This window comes from Tachysurus vachellii, chromosome 14 (genome assembly GCF_030014155.1).
Source record: "Tachysurus vachellii isolate PV-2020 chromosome 14, HZAU_Pvac_v1, whole genome shotgun sequence".
Taxonomy (NCBI): domain Eukaryota; kingdom Metazoa; phylum Chordata; class Actinopteri; order Siluriformes; family Bagridae; genus Tachysurus; species Tachysurus vachellii.
The window spans coordinates 17,276,109-17,297,459 of NC_083473.1; the positions used below are offsets into that span (position 1 = coordinate 17,276,109).

Genomic DNA, 21,351 nt, shown 5'->3' on the forward strand with positions numbered 1-21,351 from the left:
AGACAGGTTTATTGGCAGAATAAATTTGACCTTACATCAGCCAGACTAAATGCAGCCTCTCAGTCCAGAGTTAGAAGGTCATTATGCTGTTTAGGGAGCAGCTTTGCTAACACAGAGACCTCAGCCAGGCCTGCTGGACTCTCTGGCACAGTGTCTGTGCACTCGCGCTGCACGAGCCAGAAGTGTTCTCGTGCTCCTCTGCATCGTCCTCCAGAGACTCGCAGACTGAGCTGGCCGCCCACTTATCCTCCTCCCGCTGCTGGAAATGTGGATCAAATTAAAGTCAGCCAAGGCCGCCATCTCCCTCATCTGCTGACTCCTCCTCCCACTAGTGGCCTGATCCTTTTCCCTTCTCTTTTACATGGCACTTACAGACCTATTTTCTGTGGCTTTTTTGCACCATGGAAAGCAATATGTTCTTGAAGAAAACTTCAAAGTTTATAGCATTTTCTCAGACCAAAAAAAAAAACTGCATGATTTTTCATTGTTGTATTTTATGTATTTTTTTCTTCACAGACATTGTTGATCACAGTTTTCCCTTTAAAAGTTTAAATATTTGCTTATGTTTTAGATGTACGACACTTATGACCCACTGAATCTTTCATATTTCCTTCATATAGTTTTTGCTTCAGTTAAACTTATTATAAATGATATTTAAGTAAAGGTGAGTAAAGAAAACTTCACACATCACACAAGCTACTTTGAAATGATCCATTTATTAACCAGTTGATTTTACAGTGGCTTGGTTTTGCCATACAGATTATAACCACTTAACTCCTTCAGCTTTCACAGATAAATACAGGCCTTATCATCTCCTCAAACAAACACGAATAACCTCGGCATGAAATAACTGCATTCCACACCCTTTCACTCCTTCTCTTTTTCCCTCCCTGTCCTTTCAGGTCATCATGTCTCTTCATATATTAACTCCCGCACAGTTTTATAAAGGCATGGAGTGGTGTTACATCAACCACAATGGATTCACTACCAAAATAAATAGTGTATAAAAACACAATTGCTAATATTACTCTTATTTAAAAAAAATTTTAAAAAATGATCATAAAAGATAGCAAAGGCACTGAAACAAAAACAACCTTGGCAGTCCAGGTATTCAAATCAATGAAAAGAAAAATAAAAATGATTATTGTGGCTTTAGCCGACAATAGTAATGAATTTTAACAAAAATAATACTTAAATAACATAATACCATCTTCTTGTTGTCAATAACAAAATCCAGTCAAGTTTTCCTATAAGTAGACTTTCTGCTAACTAACAGATATGCACCAGTTAATTCCAGTTTGGCAGAAAGCATGTTTGCGGCTCATCCACTAATGCATAGCTTTAAATCGTTCCTTCTTTTTTTTTTGGTATGACCTTGAGGCAGAGATTTTGTGTATGGGGGGTATTGTGATGGTGCTGTGGCACTTCGGGGTAATTTATTAATTTTGTGAGTCATGTCCAGAACTTTCAGCAGTGAAAAGTGCAGCATCAGACCACTTCAGATATTTAAGAAGGAAGGAAAATTGGAAACTACTATAAACTTAAGAAGTAGCTGAAACTGCTTTGTGAATAGTTTGACTTGACCTAAATCACTGTGTAAGCATCAAAGTGTGAATGTAAGCTGATTTGAGGTGTACACAGAGTGGCTGTATTGCAGCCAAGTGATCTTTTTATTAGATGCATGAACTAATGTAATTAATTTAATGTGAACACCAAGCGGATGGGCTTTGCTTAGCCCTTAATCAAATCAGCGATTGCCGCATCCAAGTTTCTGCCATAAAAATAAAGTACAATAAAATAATAAAGATTCAATATTTTGGAGAATCAAAAACTGAAATATAATTAAACAAAATACTAACATAGTATAATTCCTTCACTGTGAATCCAGTTGACAATACAATGCAATATAAAAATGCAATACAATACGATACACAAAGGGGGTCTCATTTCTCTCAGGACCCAGGACCTCTGTTGCACAAAGAGCTTTCATATGTCCTACAGATGTTGGTCAGTTTGTTGTTTGGGAAATAAATTTGATATGTGCACTTCCTGCAATAGTTTGGGTATTTATCATTTTCAGCTGTCCTGTTGTGACTCAATGATGCTAGGGGTTTACTGAAGCTGAACAAACAAGAAACGCTCAGTTGAACACTAACATCCATGCTCAATAACACAGGCATGTTTAAGAAATTCTTTCCTTTCAATCACTTCAATCTCATCACACGAAAAATTAAATCCTTATCTACTCACTTTCTTCATCTCTACTTATCTCATCATGCTACTTTAACACTTGCGATTATCCTTCTGCTTCCATTTCCAATAAATTAATCATAAGGCCCACTTATTGGAAAAGGATAAATGTTTTTCGTTTACCTACCACTATAAACACATTACTCAGTGTCTCTCACCCAACATCCATACTCACCTACTGTCTATGCAAACTGTACAGAACTATAAAGGCTAAATGAATTTAGCTTACTGATCACTTACACTGATCACTGATTGTGTATTAATCTCTTCATACACTTTAGGAAAGTGTATAGGAAAAGTCCAAACTGCCCATTTCAGCATGTTACATTTGTGGAAAATGAGAGTTTGTATGAAGAAACCCACAGAGGAAACTAATACACTTGTTCTTTTCTTAAGATTCCTTTAGGCAATTAAGTAAAGCCTGAAAATAATCTTCAAAATGACCAAACATGCCTGATTTCTTAAGCTAACCGTAAGGTTTTGTTTAGCCAGTTTAATATGAAAAGGCTTTGCAATCTAAGGTCCTGGGTCTCTCAACAGTCAACACTTTAGCAAATTAGCGCATCTGGTGATGGCTCCAGCTGGCATCTCTCTACGCCTTAAGGAAATGACATACATAATTTCATATGAATTAAAAAGGCACTTCTTACATATTCTCATATATATGTTACTGGATATAAGACCTGTAAGAGTCTGTCATATATGAGGCCTCTTGCCTTAAGTAGGCAAGTATTTTTTTCTATTAACTAATTAAAAAACATAACCATTATATATGTCAGTTCCATTGGAGTTTTAGGAGAGACAAAGTTCTTCCAAGACAGTCAGACCACTCCAGTTCTGTATCGTTACATCTACGCATAATATTAATAAATAAATGACACTGACAGTTCATTTTGAGCAAGACCCTGGTTTTCTTTTTCTTTTTCATAGGAAGTAAAGATCACAACATGTGCTCGGTGTGAGTTAAGGTGCTTTTGTAAACATAGCTTGGCTCTTTTTTTCTGATTTGGAGCCTCCCGTTGCAGGGTGTCTATGTGTGATTTTAACTCACTTTTTGCTTAACATGTAAACATTTGAACTCATCACTGATTTCCAAGTGGGTCAAGGGCACTAGAGGACTAACAATCGATTTCCCTACTTCACCAATCTCAAGTCTTACATGGTTTGTATTTGGCAGTGTATAACTCTCTCAATTCAATCCACGCAAGCCTCTCAATCAGATTATCCCAGCACTGCAACTGGTCGTCAGAGATACACAAAACAATCAGCTCCTCATACACTCTCTCAGCCTTCTCTCTAGATCCTCTCCTCCCTGTTCTCTCTCTCTACAGCAGGTTGCTGCTGATGTCCAGGGCTTGCTGGTATACCTGTGTTACATCATCCAGGTCTCCCAGCAAAGAGAAGCTGTTGTTGTCTCCAGGCGAGCCATGCGTCCCTCGACCAAACTTCCCTCCATGCAGAGCTGGAGCTGCCTGCAACCCTTTAAAGTTGGCAAGCTGGAGTATATTCTCAGCTGACGCACAGCCTCGGATGTTAGGCCTTGGGCCGATTTGGGGCCACTCTGCCCCACTGAAGGAGCTGTTGGTCAGTACGCTGCTGTCTTCCCCCACAATGCTGGATGGCCTGCTCTGGCTACGCCATAAACCTGAATCACCAGATGGAGTCTCTCCGAGGGCAGCCACAGAAGGTGTGGCACTGTAGGTGGAGTACTTTCCATTGCGCTTCAGAATGCCCTTCCTCCCCACTGCACGTTTTGGTGGTGAGCTGGCACCAAGCGGTGTGATACTGCTGCCGCTTAGCAGGTCAGAGGACTCGCTGCGCTCTGGTGACGAGTAGTACCCTGATTCCCGTTGTTGCTTGTTTTTCAGGATGCCCTTCTTTGGGAGAACAGGTGCCATCTTGGCCAGAAGCCCTGCTGTGAATGTAGGCTCTTCATCCTCTTGGCCAACTGGCGACCCCTCCTCTTTTTTGGCACCTTCAATGGCAGGCATCAGGTCAATGTCCTCCAGGCTGGGTGAGTGCTGCTCTTCAGAAGGCCGAGTTTTCAGTATTCCCTTTGGTCGCTTAAGGCCCAGGTTGTCATCCTCATCACAGTGGGGCATTCCTCCATCATTCTCTTTCTTGCTTTTCTTAGGCCGTTGACGGATAAGTGGAAGTGGTTCAGGCCGGGCTCCTTTGGGCACTCGTGGCTCAGTGCGGCTCTGCCAGTCGATAAGGCGAGCCAGCATGGGGGACCCCATGTCACGTTGGCTCTCACAGTCACAGACACTGTTCTTCCAACCCCAGTTCACCCACCAATGATTGGCAATGTCCTCCACTGTAGCACGCCGCTCAGGATTCACCATCAGCATCCAACGGATCAAACCTCGAGCATCTGGAGAAGCATATAACCAGGTACCATTCAGAACAAGTACTGCAGGTCAAAAATTCCATAACATCTACAACAATACTGCATTAAATCTAAGAGTAATCCTGGAATCTCAGAAAGAAAACACTCTTTGAAAAACTCTTTAAGATCTGTTAAAGGATAGCCTATACCTGATGACTGGGTCGGTTCTTTGTATTCACCGTTGCTGATTTGGCGGATGAGGTTCTTGTGGTCTCCCCCATCAAATGGCATTGTACCATAGACTAGAGTATAGAGCAGAACTCCAAGTGCCCAGCTATCCACCTGCAAGGCAGAGATAACACTGTATCTGTAACTAAGAACAATAAGGCCTAAGAGGTTGAAGAAATCCACATTCCACACTGCTTAAGGCGAGGCACTCTTGAGATAACAAGTCCCTTATACACTAGCCATGCACACATGATTAGGAAAATCAACCTTGTTGCCATGGCCACTAAAAGGACTCTGCTTAGTATCACCTCCAACAAAACTCTATTCAAGCTTTACTATTTTATACATAACACTCCAGACATCTGGACACACTAATGCTATCAGCCATATTGTCTTGATTTCTGGACCTCCTGTTATTCAAACCTGCTCTGTCAAGACACACAAAACCACTTAGCAATAGCTAAAGCTATAGCAATAATCCTGGGAGCACGAAAGGTTGACTAAAAAGTAAGGGGTACTTAAGGAAGCAGGTCTGATACTGAATCAAGTATCAAGCTCCTGAGAAGCTTGTCCACTCTCAGATTACTGGTAGAACAAACCACCTTTAAACAGCTTGCCACGCACTACACGGGTGTCGGGCCACAGGAAATCAGATAGCGAGCCTTGACTGATTGGACTTCCTCACAAATTATTTTGCTCAAGGCCTTCCTGACAGACAGAGTCCGGAGAAATTCAGCGATCACAACAGAGTGACACATCCATTGTGTGTGCCATTGCTATTTATTCCTTTTACTGCCTGTAATTTGTGGCTTTTCCCATAAGGGTACCGTAATTTTGATTACAATCAAAACCGTAAGAAAATTGCTGCAAATTATAGTAAATTGAAAGCCTCTGCTTTTGGGTCTAAAAATATGAGCTGCACTTGCTAAAAATCTTCTAACTGCTACATTTTGAAAATGCCTAACAAATACTTTGTAAATGAGCTAGAAATCACCTCCTTCAAAAAAGCGTGAAGAGGAAATAAAGAGATTGAGAGAGAAAAAACATATACTTGGAAACACCATTTTCCCCCTCCCCAATTGAATGCTTTTGTGAGGACGTATCCAAGCAATAGCAATCATAAAAAGTTCAAAGACTTGCTCACTAAGCATTTCCAAATAAGAATGCTTTTTTCAGCCCAATGTCCTCATCTAGCAGGAAAACAAGGAACACTTATCCTAGATCAGCTCTCTAAGATTACACCCAGTGCTCATGCAAAGGCAACCGTAATGTTGTCAGTGTGTGCTGTAGATTCTGTGCCAGTAAGTCAGTGGATTAACCCAGAAGCATGGACAAACTGTTTTACACTTAAATGATCTTTAAAAAAAATGAGCTAAGTGATACAGGGTCTTACACATGCGACAAGAAAGTGTTTCTCTGGTAGTCCTGGGATTTAAATCTGTGCCTTAACTACTGGGCCGCTACAGTCTGTTCTGGAATAATCAAGGACAGATGTAACGGATGCTATTTCCAGTGATTTACAACAAGCATGAGATTCAAACCTTGGTATTCCTCCTTTATTAATGATCCAGAAATGTAATGGGATTGTTTTACACAGTGCAAAGGAACTGCAAGTGCAACAGCCATCATGAGTTATGCAGTTTTTGTAAAAGTAGATGTCCTACCTCAGGGCCACGATATGGCCTTCCATTGACAATCTCTGGTGATGCGTACAGTGGGCTACCACAAAACGTCTGTAAGAGCTTGTCCTTATGGTACAGGTTGGACAAGCCAAAGTCTGCAATCTGTCCAGATACAAATATAACTTCAAGATCTTATTGATGTGTTAATGCTAGTTCTGTCTATATTAGTGTTCATATGTCACATAATAGCTAATTCTGTAGCATTAGAAAGTCACAGAACTCATCATCATCTCTTACCTTTATATTACAGTTCTCATCCAGCAGCACATTTTCCAGTTTCAGATCCCTATGCACCACACCATTCTGTAAAAGAAAAAAAAACTGACGTATCTCCCAAACAATTCTGGATGCCTATGGATGCCATCTACATACAAGTGTACTGCAGAAGCAACGTGTTAACAGCCGAGATGACATCAAATTCTTTCAGAGGACTGCATACTAACATAATGTAGCATTATTTGATGCTCTAACAAATAAAGAATGCGACTAAATAAATATGACATGTTCCTCAGACAACACCACACCATTATATCTACTGAGGTCATAGGCAACATATTGAGATGGACCGACTAACATCTGCACCATAAACGCACGTCTGTAATTATGGACTACAGCGAGTTATGTTCTCACACCAGCCCTGAATCAAAACCCGACTGTGTCATTAGTGTTTCCTTTAAAGCAGCAACTAACATGTGGGAAGCACTGCCTGAAGCACAGCCGTTCGAGATTAGGGACACAAGTTCAGTTGGAGCAGAGCTTGTTAGTAATGCAGCGATGCACTGTACCCTTCCAACTTGGCTGGCTTGGAAAGGGAACACATGTTCAACAAGCCTTTGAATGGAGCTGCAGATGGGGCAACATGTAAAGCATGCCACTTCCTACGCCGTCTGTGCCGACCCTACATGATGGTACACATGTCCTACTGTACAGAATAATGATGACTTAGTCACACCACGGGTCACTACGGTCTTCCCCGGAAAAAGGAAATGAAATCATTTGTTTCTCAAATGTAGTGCAAGCCAGCTCACAGCCAACAGGCCAGCACACAGCATTGTGTCTTTTGGGACTATGCTCTAAATGGAACACAGCAGGGGATCCAGGCCACGGAGGAAAGCAATGAAAGACTGGACAGAAAGACAAGAAGGGAATGATTTCCAAGCCTGCTTACAGGCAGAATGTGCGATATGTGTGGCCCACTCAATTATCTCTAGCTTCAGGCAACCAACTAAATATGGACATACTAGCTTGTCCCCTTAATCTGACATGAATTCATGGCTCAGGATGCAAAACTGTCAGAGATTGCTTCTGAACATGCAGAAGCCAAAGACAGAAGGTGCACAAAGCCGATATATTTACGTGTTTGGTTTTTAGAAAAATAACCATGCACTTGTTGATCTGAACAAAGGCTCGAGGTCACAAAGCACACTAGAGAGACTAGGCATGTACAGTACCTTATGGCAGTAGTGCACTGCAGACACAATCTGCCTGAAGAAGTGGCGTGTCTCTCTTTCTGTAAGTCGCCGACGCTCACTGATGTAGTCATACAACTCCCCCTTACTGGCGTACTCCATCACGATCACAATCTTGTCCTTATTCTCAAATACTGCAACATAATACAAAACAGACTGTAAAGTAACTCAGTAAAAATAAATCCACAAAGAATTATGTGCCTGCAGCATAAATAAAAGGATATCTTTTATCTGCTGTGTATTTCCTCAAATGCACAGCATGTCATGTAATAAGGATATGGGGCATAACATTTGGCAAACGTTCACATGGATAAAGACATAGCCACAGAGATCTACAATCTTCAAAGAATATCCTGTGGTCAAAAATAAAAATTTCCTGTTACGTTTAATTGATACTGAATCACAAATAAATAAAAGGTAATACACAGTTCTCGTAACATTTTTAAATATGGAGGAAGGAAGAAAAAAAAGAAGAAAAGTAAATATTTTTGACTGGACAGACTGCAGAGTTCGTAGGGTCATGACTTAAACCGCTAATGAGCTGTGGTGTAACGACAACAAACACAACAATGAAACACTGCACCACACTTTCTGGAGGAGAAAGAAGTTGTTTCTGTCAAAGCCTCAAAATTCCCAATTCCCCTTATAAAGAACACCCCAGATTAGGCCAGGCAAGCCGTCTGCAGAGGAGCATCAGCTCACTCTGCCTCACTTTTCTGTGGCCTTCAACTGCTAGGCAGGAAGGTGGAGCAAAAGGCCTTCTGGGAAATGTGTAACAGGAAAACAAGAGAGAAGAGGAAGAGAATGCTAAGAGGGCAGGAGCTAACACAGTGCCACTATTCCATTGCTATAAATCACGCACTTACCACCCTGTTGGGGAAAGTAGCAGGTAGCTGATAGGTCAGACGATCATTTGCACGTTGATGGAGAGCCAAAACACAGATAGTTTTAAATAACTCAGTATTCATTTCTATGACCAAATAAGATTTTTCATTTTAACAAAGATTTGTATTAGAGCATCAAGAGGTTACAAAGTATATACTAAATACTACTAAATACTAAACCATTTTCTATGAGAAATGACAAATTTTAATCATACATGTAAGTAAAGGTGTTTAATGCTATCTCGGACTGACATAAGCATGTTTTATGTTATGGTGTGAGTGCTTTGCTATGATTACACCATTGAAGTGCAGGGATAATGAAAACTGCAATGAATAGTGCACAGTGTTCCCCACACCACAGCGCTACAGGGACCAGAAACCATGATTAAATCCACTTAGAGTAAAATTCCTTTAAATGCTTTTTCTGTTCTTCTCTGATCCTGGCCTGCTTGAATTGTCTTCTATAGCTCTACTGGGTCCTGAGTCCTTGTGCCTGGGGCCTTTTGGCTCTCAGTTCATAATTGTGTTCAATAGTTGTAACCTCTGACCCCTTATTCCCATTTGTCACTCATCCTACAGGGGGATAATTAGGCAGATTACATAACCTGGGGCAGTGACACATCGTTGGGTTCCACTTGCCCATCACTCTGCATCTTTGTTCAGTAGCTCTGCTTACAAAACTGCAATTACTGTGTATTGTTCATGAGCCTCTCACTCCTTTCAGACCCCATGACATGATTACACACACAATTCAACCTGAGTAGCAAGGCAGTATAATTACCACCACACAAGTGTGTACACTGACCGTGCTGTGAAAGCAAGTAGCATTAATAGTGTTAGAGGACGTTCTGCGCTTGCTTTCTTTTTAAGATTTAAAACAGAAACCCTACTGCAGAGACTGGAATGGGAGCCAGAAGAAGTGGGACATTTAATTGGTGACACACACTTGTATATGAGTTTATCTGGATCACATCTGGATCAGCTTGCCTCACATATGCAATTAATAGTTGACAAGGGTGTTGCTGGATGTATATTTCTCTGTCTATACATTTCAGTGCTATTTTGGGAGGAGGCCAAGCCACAACAGTAAACACAATTTAACAAGATTCACCAGAAACCATGCAGCATATATAAAAAAACATAACAGAACCGTTGAAGTGGTAATGGCAGACAAACCAGCATACACAAAAACACTAGCTGCCTGACTCCAGAGGCTCATCTGGATGGGTGTTGTCTCGTAATCATCATCTCAGACACTCTGAAAAGGGCCAACCACAACACGGACTGAGTTATAACACTACGCAGAGGCAAATATCACTCCTCATCAGACGCTCACCACTTAATAAACACAGTCTCTGTGTTTATTATTTAAGAAGGTGTGAAACAAGAAAGCACCAGTTAGCTAATGCTGTGTGTGCCAGCAGAAGCAGTATTCCTTTAGAAATCAGGTACATGCAACTTAGACCATAAATCATACTCTGTACACGTAAAAGAACCTGACGGCTGTTATTCAGAGTCACTCAGCTGTTTGTTTTTAAATGAGACCCACCCAAAGAGCCAGCTGGATAAAGAATGTACATATTTATGCACAATACAGCCCGGTATAAGTCATTTATTATTAGTACTAAGGAGGTTTTTAGTTATTTATTGAAACAATGTTTAATTCATAGCCAGGTCAGAGATGCGTCAGTGCATGAAGGTAAAAACGAAGACACCAAGAGATCCCTCTGCTTCCCAGAGAGTCTGCTTCCCAGCTGCTCACACAGAAACCACCAGCAGATGTCTGGCCTTAAGATCAAGAGGATTGGAGGAGACCCCTTATATGCGTGGAAAGTTGCCCACAGACACCCTACTCCAGTGCACATACAATCAGATATTTGCTCTCACACACTCACACACACAGAGATGATTAATAACAGTTAACAGTGACAATCTAACAGTAACATCTTTACTCTTAAATGTTCCATCATGGCACAGAAATCACAGGCAGATAGATTGAACAGTGAGCTGAACTGAGAAAACTGAAATCTACAAATTGAGCAACAAAGTTTAGAAGATGCTTTCAAGCATTGACTGGAATATGAATTTGAGGAAAAGACAAACCTTCATATATAGAAATGATGTGGGGGTGGCGTAGTGATGACATGATCTCAATCTCCCGACGGATGTGTACCATGTCCTGCTCATCCTTGATTTTTTCCTTTTTAATGGACTTAATTGCAACCTGTAACAATAATATGGAATAATGCCTTTTAGTCATGACATAATTTAATCATCAAGCCATCAGTGGTAATGTTTACAAAACCTCAAATATTTTTTCCCTCATTCTCTAACCTTTCTTTCCATTTTGATTCCGGCCTAATGAATAACTGTCCATTATCACACAAGAGCTCCCAAAGACATGTGTCCTCCAAGATACATGCTGCATCAGGAACTCACAGACACCCACGATTGGCTAGTAGAGAGAGTATGACATCCTTTTCACAAAGATAATGTGCCCTCGACTCCCAGCCATGAATATCTGAGTCACCGTCAGGAGTCGATGTTGTGATGAAAGAGTGAAGGCATTTACTGTATGTTGTGCCGCTCAGGAGTACACAATAATATAACCGAAAAAGAGACATGCCAAAAAAGAGAGACATGCCAAGAACATGTTTAATGATTAGAAATTAAGTTTATTGTTTTCTTATAAAGGGTCACTTTGGTAAGCGTTATTTTATACCATGGCTACTTCCTAATGTTTGCTTAGCCATATCTAAATAGTAAGAAATGTATTTGTTTATGTTCATGCATTTGTCCTAGTAGGCCCATAGACACTTCCATATTATGAAGGTGTAATTAATTTTTGAGGGGAACTGAAGCTACTTTAGTGTTGTCCGGATATGAAGAAATGTCATCTAATGTCTGAAAAAATACCTCCCCTGTGCATGGTATAATGATATATAAATGATAGCAGTGTCTAAGAACAGAAGTCTACATGTGAAATCTTAACCAACAATCAGAGCAAGAAGCTCAGACCACCATCTCTGACCTTAAATGAACTTCAGGGAGCAAGGAATGGGCCTGACCCAACAAGCACTGGGCTAAACATGGGGCCCTGTACTTCAGACCCAGCCATTTCATTCAGTGTGTCATTTTCAAAGCTTCCTTGGAGAAAATGAAGGTTTGCAGGTTGGAAAAGAGCACAAGCTGTGGTGCAGTAATAGAGGCCTTCGCTGTGTCTTTACTCTGCTCGTGTGGGCGGTGAGGATTGGGCAATGCTTTCTCACTGAGACTTAGGACCCAAGACAGCTTTCTCTCTAATAGATGGATCAGATTGCACTGCAGAGAACAGATCCAAATGTTTCAAAGAATAGGGAGCATACAGGCTCCCTAACATTTGCTTGCTTCCACATGCTGAACGAGGGAGTTCCCGGTGTTCGAGAATAATCCTTAAAATGAATATAGATAGCATATCTGGTTATATGGTTATATATATATAATGGTTATATATATAATGGTTATAGTATGTGAATTACCTGTGACCCTGGAAGGGAGTAACACTCTATTACTGTGACACTGTGTAATGATCTCATACACGTTGGCCCTTATCTAATCTTTGTGATATAATTCTTGGTAAAATACAATGTGAGGATTCCTAGAGAATGTTCATATGCTACAGAAACATAACATTACAGATTGCGCCGGGGACGATGTGCTGGGGAATACAGCTCATATGCTGCTGTGCTAATTTTCCCTCCAATGTGCGCAATTACCTGTTCGTCATTTCTGTTTAGTTTAGTAGCTGTAATGTCTTTTTGTTCATTTGTGGGTCTGGCTGTGCTCTGGTCATCCTGACATCTATGATTTACACAGAAAGGTGGGTATCTTTGTACATATGTATTCACCATTTTACCTTCTCCTTTAAAGTAAATGTCTCTGCTGAACTCATAATTTAATTTTAGAACAATGCAGAAGGGAGATAGTGTGCTGACAGGCATGATGTACAACGGAAAAGGAAACGCTGGCAAAAGATTTTCTGGCTAACACACTCACACCCATGTGCTTCATGACATTTATAGAGTTGACACAACACTGTGAAGTGTTTATTTGGGGCAATGAACACCCAATGTACAGAGTAAATTTTTCTGAAACTGACTTGTATGTTACTTCACAAAACAAATGTTATGCTGCCAAATACACAAACACAATTTCACAACTGGAAATGACTGAATGTACTAAAACAATTATTTAATTCATTAAAACATACAATGATTTAATCCACATCCATGTTTATGGATGAGATTTCCTTGTGTGTCCAGAACACTTACCAGTTCAATCTTATAAGACAAAACACACATTATAGCTTAAAAATCTTTGCTTTTACTAAACACAATACATTGGGAACTTAATGACATAGTATAAATCTTGCCCATCCATCTTTACTAAAGGTCTGCTGATAAATCTTTTCTCCTAGTCTAATGATAGGATAAGAAGCCGGACAACTATACTCTTTGCCAAAGGAGGAGCCCAGTGCACTGAAGACCTGCTTTTTACAGAGAAACAAAAACCACATGCTAGGCAGAGCTGAAGGTAAATTATGCAGCACAGCCCTATAAGGAAACCCAACCAGAATGGCTTAAAACTTGATTACGTGGAATAAAATGGTATAAATAAATACATCAGTGGGTAAAATTCAATGCATGCTCAGTTGAAATCCTTGGGATTTTATAGGTAAGACACAGTAAACTGTTTCTATTATCTTATAAAATTTATCTAGAGCTCAGGTATGTGCCTCCTGCCAGCCCCACAATAATAGTGTAGGAATGTAAAAACTCAGAGGGGCCCGGTGTGGACAGTGTTCTGACTGCTGAACTCCCCCTCCAAAATATGAACATTTTTGTATTCTAACAGAGCTGCAGTCTTTACTCCAACAGTCTTACATTGGGCTAAAAAAAAAAACATCTGGATCTGATCCACTGAAAGCAATTCTGCCTCATGTTTAGTAACAAGATGATCTAAAGACCTGCCTCTAATTCAATGCCTCTGACTAACTGACATGAAAAAATGCATTTCTTCCATTTGGGAATAGTTTCCCATTAGAGAACCAAGTGAGTGCCAAAAAATGCCTAATTCCACCTATTAGTACAGCTGTTAATGTTAATGTTATATTAGCTCAAATACAGGCTAGGTTCATATGCATGTGCATACCTGCTATGAATAAACTTAAATTTAAAAAAATCATTTAGATTCAGTTATGACTGTGACCACGATTTTGAGACCAAGAATGGACACCAGATAGCCACAGATCAAATACTATAACTTTATTATCCAGCAATCTACACCATCTTCATCTAGATTCAGGACTAGCTAAAGGGATTTAAAAGGCCCACATTTATCATAAGCACACTGTTTTTTAATAGACATTATGCTAGCATACTAGCATTCTGCTTATTTCACCCAAGAAGAAAGAAGTATATTGAGGTGATTTATTTTTGCAGTATCATAAGTGAAATTGTATTGAACATGAATTTTGTGCATCATTCCACCCTGGCTAAATTAACTGTCTAACTGTACGCCTAGTGAATAAGCCTGTGAGCTGCTGTTAGAACTTAATAACCTGTGCAATCTGATCAGGAACCTTAGGATTTGAATAGTTACACTAAAGATACAAAAGAACCTAAATGATTCTAAATATGCATTAATGGGAAATATTCAAAGTCTTTTCCAGCTTAATCTCTCCATCAGATATTCATTTTCTATGGCATTTCATTCCCTGTGTAACACGGCCTTTCACCTTTCACTACCTGTGTTCAGTCTTGCTGTCACCATAACCTTTTCCCAGGCTTTTAAAGGGCGTGCACACACACACACACACACACACACACACACACACACACACACACACACACACCCACACCCCTCATCAGAGCATACAGTCAAAAAAGGATAGAACACAGAGTTTGTAAATCACTCGCAAACACACACCTGTGTGGCAGCACAGTGATAATGTTCATTTATGTAGATGTACACTGGGTACACACTAAAAGTGAAAGTGAAAGAAACATGTTAGATGGGGAGGTGGGATTGTCTTTCAATGTGTCATACCCTTTTTCCTCATTCTGTAACTCTTGCTAATGGACAAAGATAGTGAGATGAAGGATGTGTTTGTATACAACTCTCTCCAAAGCTCTGGTTTATATTTAGCTTTATGACCCAACAGTCATTCACCAGAGACAAACTTGGTCCTGGCATTGGGCCCAACATACACCAGCCTGGGTGTACTGTGTGCTGTGTGTGTTTGGCTTGATGGAGGGGGAAAGCAGACCTTGTTATGTCTGCTAGTCAAAAAAAGGAACAGAGTACACAGGCTATACATTCATAGCAGAGCAAAGAGCTCCCAGAGGATATGCTATTGCTATAGCGTCATAACATGCCATATCAGTGATTTGTGCTGCCAGGAAGCATGAGTCTTTCACAGCCTCTTAAACACTTTCACCCACCCAGAGGAAAAGACCAGTCCTTTATTAAAAAACAATAAAATCCATAAGGAGTGTGTGTGTGTGTGTGTGTGTGTGTGTAAGAAAGAGCTACACTGCAACTGTCATCATTCTCAGTTTCCCTGCTCTCTTTATCTCAGTATCTCTATTATACATGGTTTGATTCACTATAAATGTGAGCTTGTCCTACCTACCCTAAGGTCCAAATATTTTAATATCCATACTAATGGTAAAAAACAGGACTATTCACTGATGTGTGCAAAAAATTATGGAATGACAAAACTATACCCTGTATGTTTCCGTTATTCATTCCCACTGCTGACATGTACAAATAGGCAACATATTTGGAAAATATCAGAGGTTTTGATGTCTGTCTAAGTGAGCTACATGGCAATATCCAGAATGCTGAATTCTCTTAGTGCTGAAGGCCTTCTCCTGAATGTACACTTAAAGCTGACATTTTATGCACACTGAATGTATTTATTATACAGTATTATTATTATTATTATTATTATTATTATTATTATTATTATTTCATGTGCATAATACCTTATCTAAATTTGTCCTTGTTCTTTGAACATGACTTTCACACACATTTTCAAACGCTACCTAAAAGACTAAAATAGAGACACATGGGCGTTTAAGCAACACACATCCACATCACGCGCCGTTAAGACGTGAGAAACAGCTGGCCGAGCGCGTGCCCGCGGCCCTGGTTACGAACTGCGCATGCGCGCTAACCACAGCAAACACAATTCCCTAGAGGAGAAAAAACGCAGTACATCATTTTACCAGCTGTGCTCGTTAAATTAATTGCTGAGCTCTTTTCTTTCCCCGCCGACTTTCACTGACATTATCTATGGCTATGCCATAGTCGAAAACTGTTTAAACTTGTATTAAAAATAGCATAGATGCATATAAAAGACCACAAAGGCTAATATTTTGATATGGCTTGCTACGCAGGTATGATGGTTACCTGTTGAACTTTAATGGAGCCTGGAGCCCAGACTGGAGGATTCTGGTGTATGTCACTCACCTGCCTCGGCTCATCAGTGTGACCAGGATTTACAAATTTACAAAGCAAATTTGTAAGCAATTTACAAAGCAGTATTTACACTGAAAAAGAAATAATACACACTCACCACTCTCCCGGAATGCCTCTCGATGGCCTTCTTCACTTTGCCGTACGTGCCTCTTCCCAGCGTCTCCAGCAGCTCGTAGCGGTGTTTCAGGTTGTGTTTATGGTGGTGTTTCTTCACTCCTGAGCAGCGCTGCTGGCTCTCTGCGCCCGGCTGAGGTGACGCAGCGAGCGGCTCTTCGGCTCCCGGTTTCCCCGGTAACCCCTCGAGCGCCTCAACATCTGGCCGACTAACATCCATGTCCTCGCAGGACATTAAACTCTTCCTGCCTGATGAATATTTATATTCTACTCCCTAGCTTAAAAGTATCAATAACAGGATAACACGCCTAATTATAAGATATATCAATCGATCAATAAATAAATAAATAAACAACGACTAAACGTCTGCTTGTAGCCTATATCATGTTATATACTAACATATAGTAAAAAATAAAGATGACTTCTAGATGACAAAGATCTCTAGTGATCCCTCATGATGTGTATCGTGTATGTAGTTATTCTACCTATAGCCTACTCTAACTATGGAAAATCTACTCACTAGCCTAAAAAGGTTCGATATGGGGTCGTTATGCGTATAAACTGGCATCTCACGTGTATGACGCGAGGCATTTTAATATGAACACTAATAAGTCTATGAATTAATAATTGGACGCTAATGGTCCAGTTTAGCCTGTGTGCTATTTATACACTTGCCGTTTGGCATTTAATTCACTACATTCACTACAAAACGGCACCATTAGCCTGAATAAAGTAATTTCATCTATTCTTAACGTATAAAAGCGTCAATTTCCGTCCTCGGTATCTGACCATGGCCTCCCCCGGTGTATATATATCTATATAAATATTTTTTACCCTTGTTTACCTGGGAAGCATCATAGCCTACAATTGCTATCGTTCGAATTCACCAAAAAAAACAGCATAGATGAGAAAAACACCTAAAGCGTGACTGCTTGCCGTGAGAGCGGCGCCGAATTCGGCGTTCAAAGTGCGGAGGAGCCTCATTTTGTCGGCGGCTCGCGCGCCTCGGCGTCACTCATCTGGTTGTCGGCTTTGGCGCGTGCGGCGCTCCGTGACCACGTAGAGGTGAAACGCGCGCGGCCGATGGCGCTTTTAAACAGCTGCGCCCGCTTCAACACGGCCATGGTGTATCTTTCCTGCGTCTCTCGATGTCTGTCTGCTCGCCTGCTGCCTCACAGATAGGAGTAAGAAAGAAAAAAGAAAAGCACCGGAGAGGCGGAGTCATCGCTCGTGCCTATTCTAGTCCACTCCGGTCCTCGGTAGGTTTAGGTTTTGGGGCTTTTCCTCTCTCTCACGCTAAAAGATACTGCGTCCTTAAAAACGTCCGTAATTAAACCACAGACTGCAAAAACTAAAAATCTTCAAGCTACCCACAATCACTGGTGACGAGTCATTTGGTGGCCCTGAGCAAAATATTGGATAGAAGCAACATGCATTAATATTTACATTTTCAGTATACATTATTTAGGATTATTAGCTTAATTTCCTTTTCCTGGTGCTAAGTCCAGCTCTGCCCACACCATAAAACCTGTGACAGTCAATAGAGGTATCATTGTTTCAACAATATCATTGTTATTTCTAGCATAAAATGGAATACATTAAATACTAAATTCTCTCTCTACATATACAAGGCTAATAGACTAGTTCAGTGGGGTTGAGTCGGTGTTAGGGCTCTGTGCAGGACAGCTGAGTTCTTCTACTCCAACCTTAACACATCATGTCTTCATGAAGCTGCTTTGTGCATAGGGGCTTTGTCATGCTGGTACAGGGTTTGAGTTACAGCATAGAAAAACATCTATCAAGATAGGTGTCCACATATCAGCTCCCCCCATAAAAAAAAAACCTGAAGCAAGATATATTACAGTAAGCAGGCCTACAAGTAGAACAATGTGTAGAACACTGAAAAGATGGCCTTTAGACAAACTATTATGCATAAAACGAACTGACCCAGAGCATACTAGTGATTGCCTCTGTTAACACACACTTCTGTATCCTGTACTGAATAAATCATTCCTTAAAAAGTGTGTTTAACTGTGAAAACTATAATGCGTTCTTAGAGCTGAATGCTGGTCTTTGGAGCGTTCACTGGCTCTACACAAGCTTGCATTCCGATATGGCCACAGCGGAGCGTGCTTCAGATCCCAAAATGCACACACACACACACACACACACACACACACACACAGCATCAGAAATGCACTCAGACATGCTGAAAAGGTCCTCGAGCTAAGTTTGTCACTCCAGATCAGATTTGTTTTCCTTTGTTTGGGTCTTTTTTATTTAGATACACTGCATGTCTCAACTGATTGGACAAGAGGAAGTTTGAGTCTGTTTGATCTAAGAAGTTTCAGGAATCTGTGATATGTGGTACTTTGGTCTGCAGTGGGTCAGTGAAGCACAAGTCGAAATAGTAACTCTGTATATGTGTGTGTGTGTGTGAGAGAGAGAGCGATAGATAGAGAGACCAAGATTTGCATCACAGTCAAAGCTTGCCCTTATGTGCACTCTAGTCTAAAATATCAAACACGATGAAAACGCAATAGTCAGTCATACCCTGCCAATTCTACACTCAGTAAAGGACATCCAGTGTTGTAATTTAGTCATAAGTCTAACTCCACAACTATTTGCTATACCCAAATTAGAAACAACACTCACCCAAGGCCTTTTTGGAAGACTATCATTAAAAAGTACACATGATTTAGGGATGATTTTTAGAAAGGTATTCAATGGCAAAATTAAAATCTTAAGTTATGTGAAGTCATGTTACTTGGTTCATGAATCTTTCATGATCATTTTTGTAGCTTATAACAAGCGAGTGCCAGAGAAAGAATGCAGTAACAATTGGTATGTCCTACGCTGCACGTACCTTCTTTGTACACCACAAATATCCTTTCCATGTTAAAATGTGTAACCAAGAGTTAAATGTATGGGAAAACACTTTATATAAAAGAATTTATGAACGTAGAAATCTGTGAAACATTCATATTCAGCAGTCTTCCCGATGATACTTGAAGCTCTTATTTTCTACTGGGCCTCGAACAAAGATTTCTTTGAAGATATTTTATTCATGTATTTGATCCCCTGTAGACATTTGGCACAGGCTGCTGACTGCAATCATTTCAAGATTGTTAGCAACGTTTGCACACAAAGAGAGCCAGTGAAAGTGAACCCTTCCATCACAGAAATAGAGAGAGAGAGAGAGAGAGAGAGAGAGAGAGAGAGCACGCTTAACTAGAACAAGACCAAAAGATGCAAGTTATACAAGGAAGGATTAAAGCTGCCTGATGACTCAATATATCTATTTATATCTCTACATACTGTATTCTGCTTTATTTGCCCATCCAGGTGTGCTGACCTTTGCTGTATTGTTACACTATTGTCATTATCTAAAATCTTTCTGTACTGTATTATGGGTAGATCTCAAGAGAATTGAGTCCAACACTTATGGTTATCTCTTTCTTTTCAGTGAACATGTGCCGCTTTGTTCTTTCAGAAACATTTTTGTTTTGTTTTTGGTCTTTATGGTCAGATTTGTGGAAACTAAATAATGTCAATAATTCAATAATTATAATCCTAAACTCTTTCTGAACCTGGCATTAACTCAAAACCTAGCCTTAATCATTAGCATAAGTATCAACTAAGCAGAACCACAAACCCGAACCTGATACATATGCAGCGTGTTAAACCTCAGTGACATGAGAGAGAGAGAGAGAGAGAGAGAGAGAGAGAGAGAGAGAGGCTTTTTTATTAGGGCTTTTGGTGTTTTTTTCAATCATTAAAATGCAAGGTCAATGTTCTTGTGGTTTACCATCCATGTGGGTACACTGGGTTCCCAATACACACAAACACGCACACACAGCTATGTTTTCCATTGCCACTCTATTTACGTGCATGACGTGCAACTTTGCAGACATCTAGTTTGCAGGCTTCTTATATTTTGAATGTGGACGAGAGAGGTCCACCTGCTTCAGAGATGGAAAATCCATCTGAGAATAGAGCAGCTGAAAGGTTGTACACAAGAGAATATACACAGAAAGGGAAAACAGAGGGAATAAACAGACATACAGGCAGACCGTTTGTATTAATAGAAGGATTTAGAAATAACTAGTGATATTATTGTAACCAGTGATAGGATTTATGTCAACACTGTTCATTATTTCTACTTTGTTTTCATATAAAGTGTTATTTAAGAAAGCATGCAAACTTCTTATGTTTCTAAAGCACATACCAGACATACAGAAGTACCTTAAACAAGAGTGCTGGTGTAAGTAAATAAATCTTATCCGGGGTCTCTCCAGGGTCCTGGGTTCAATTCAAATTAATTACCTCTTTGAATACACCCAATATAGGGTGTATTCCCTCCTCTTACCTGGGATAAGTTCTGAATCCACCATGAACCTGACTGGTACTGCAATTCAGTGAGTGAGTGAGTGAGTGAGTGAGTGTGAGTGAGTGAGTGAGTGAGTGAGTGAGTGAGTGTGAGTGAGTGAGTGAGTGAGTGAGTGAGTGTGTGTGAGAGTGAGTGTGAGTGAGTGTGTGAATGTGTGTGAGTGAGTGAGTGAGTGAGTGAGTGTGTGAGTGAGTGAGTGGGTGTGTGAGTGAGAGAGTGAGTGAGTGAGTGAGAGAGTGAGTGAGTGTGTGTGTGTGAGTGAGTGGGTGTGTGAGTGAGTGAGTGAGTGAGTGTGTGAGTGAGTGAGTGAGTGAGTGAGTGAGTGAGAGAGTGAGTGAGTGTGTGTGTGTGAGTGAGTGAGTGAGTGAGTTAAATCTGACCCACAAAGCAAGGTTGTCAATGTTTATTTACTTTTGAGGAGAATCACAACTGTTAGCCAACATAGTAGCCAACTTCTCTTGACAAACCCTGACAAACAGGT

At 40.4% G+C, this 21,351-nt stretch overlaps 1 protein-coding gene across 1 annotated transcript; it reads right to left on the minus strand.

The window, feature by feature from the left end:
- Positions 1 to 697: 697 nt before the first annotated feature.
- On the minus strand, positions 698 to 17,669 carry nuak1b (NUAK family, SNF1-like kinase, 1b). The gene is made up of 7 exons (XM_060886561.1): positions 16,464 to 17,669; positions 10,946 to 11,066; positions 7,941 to 8,092; positions 6,727 to 6,792; positions 6,472 to 6,591; positions 4,789 to 4,921; positions 698 to 4,624 (listed from the first exon to the last, which is right to left on the minus strand). The coding sequence occupies exons 1-7, from the start codon at positions 16,713 to 16,715 to the stop codon at positions 3,576 to 3,578; spliced, it is 1,893 nt and encodes a 630-aa protein (XP_060742544.1). The 5' UTR covers positions 16,716 to 17,669; the 3' UTR covers positions 698 to 3,575.
- Between the last annotated feature and the right edge of the window lie 3,682 nt (positions 17,670 to 21,351).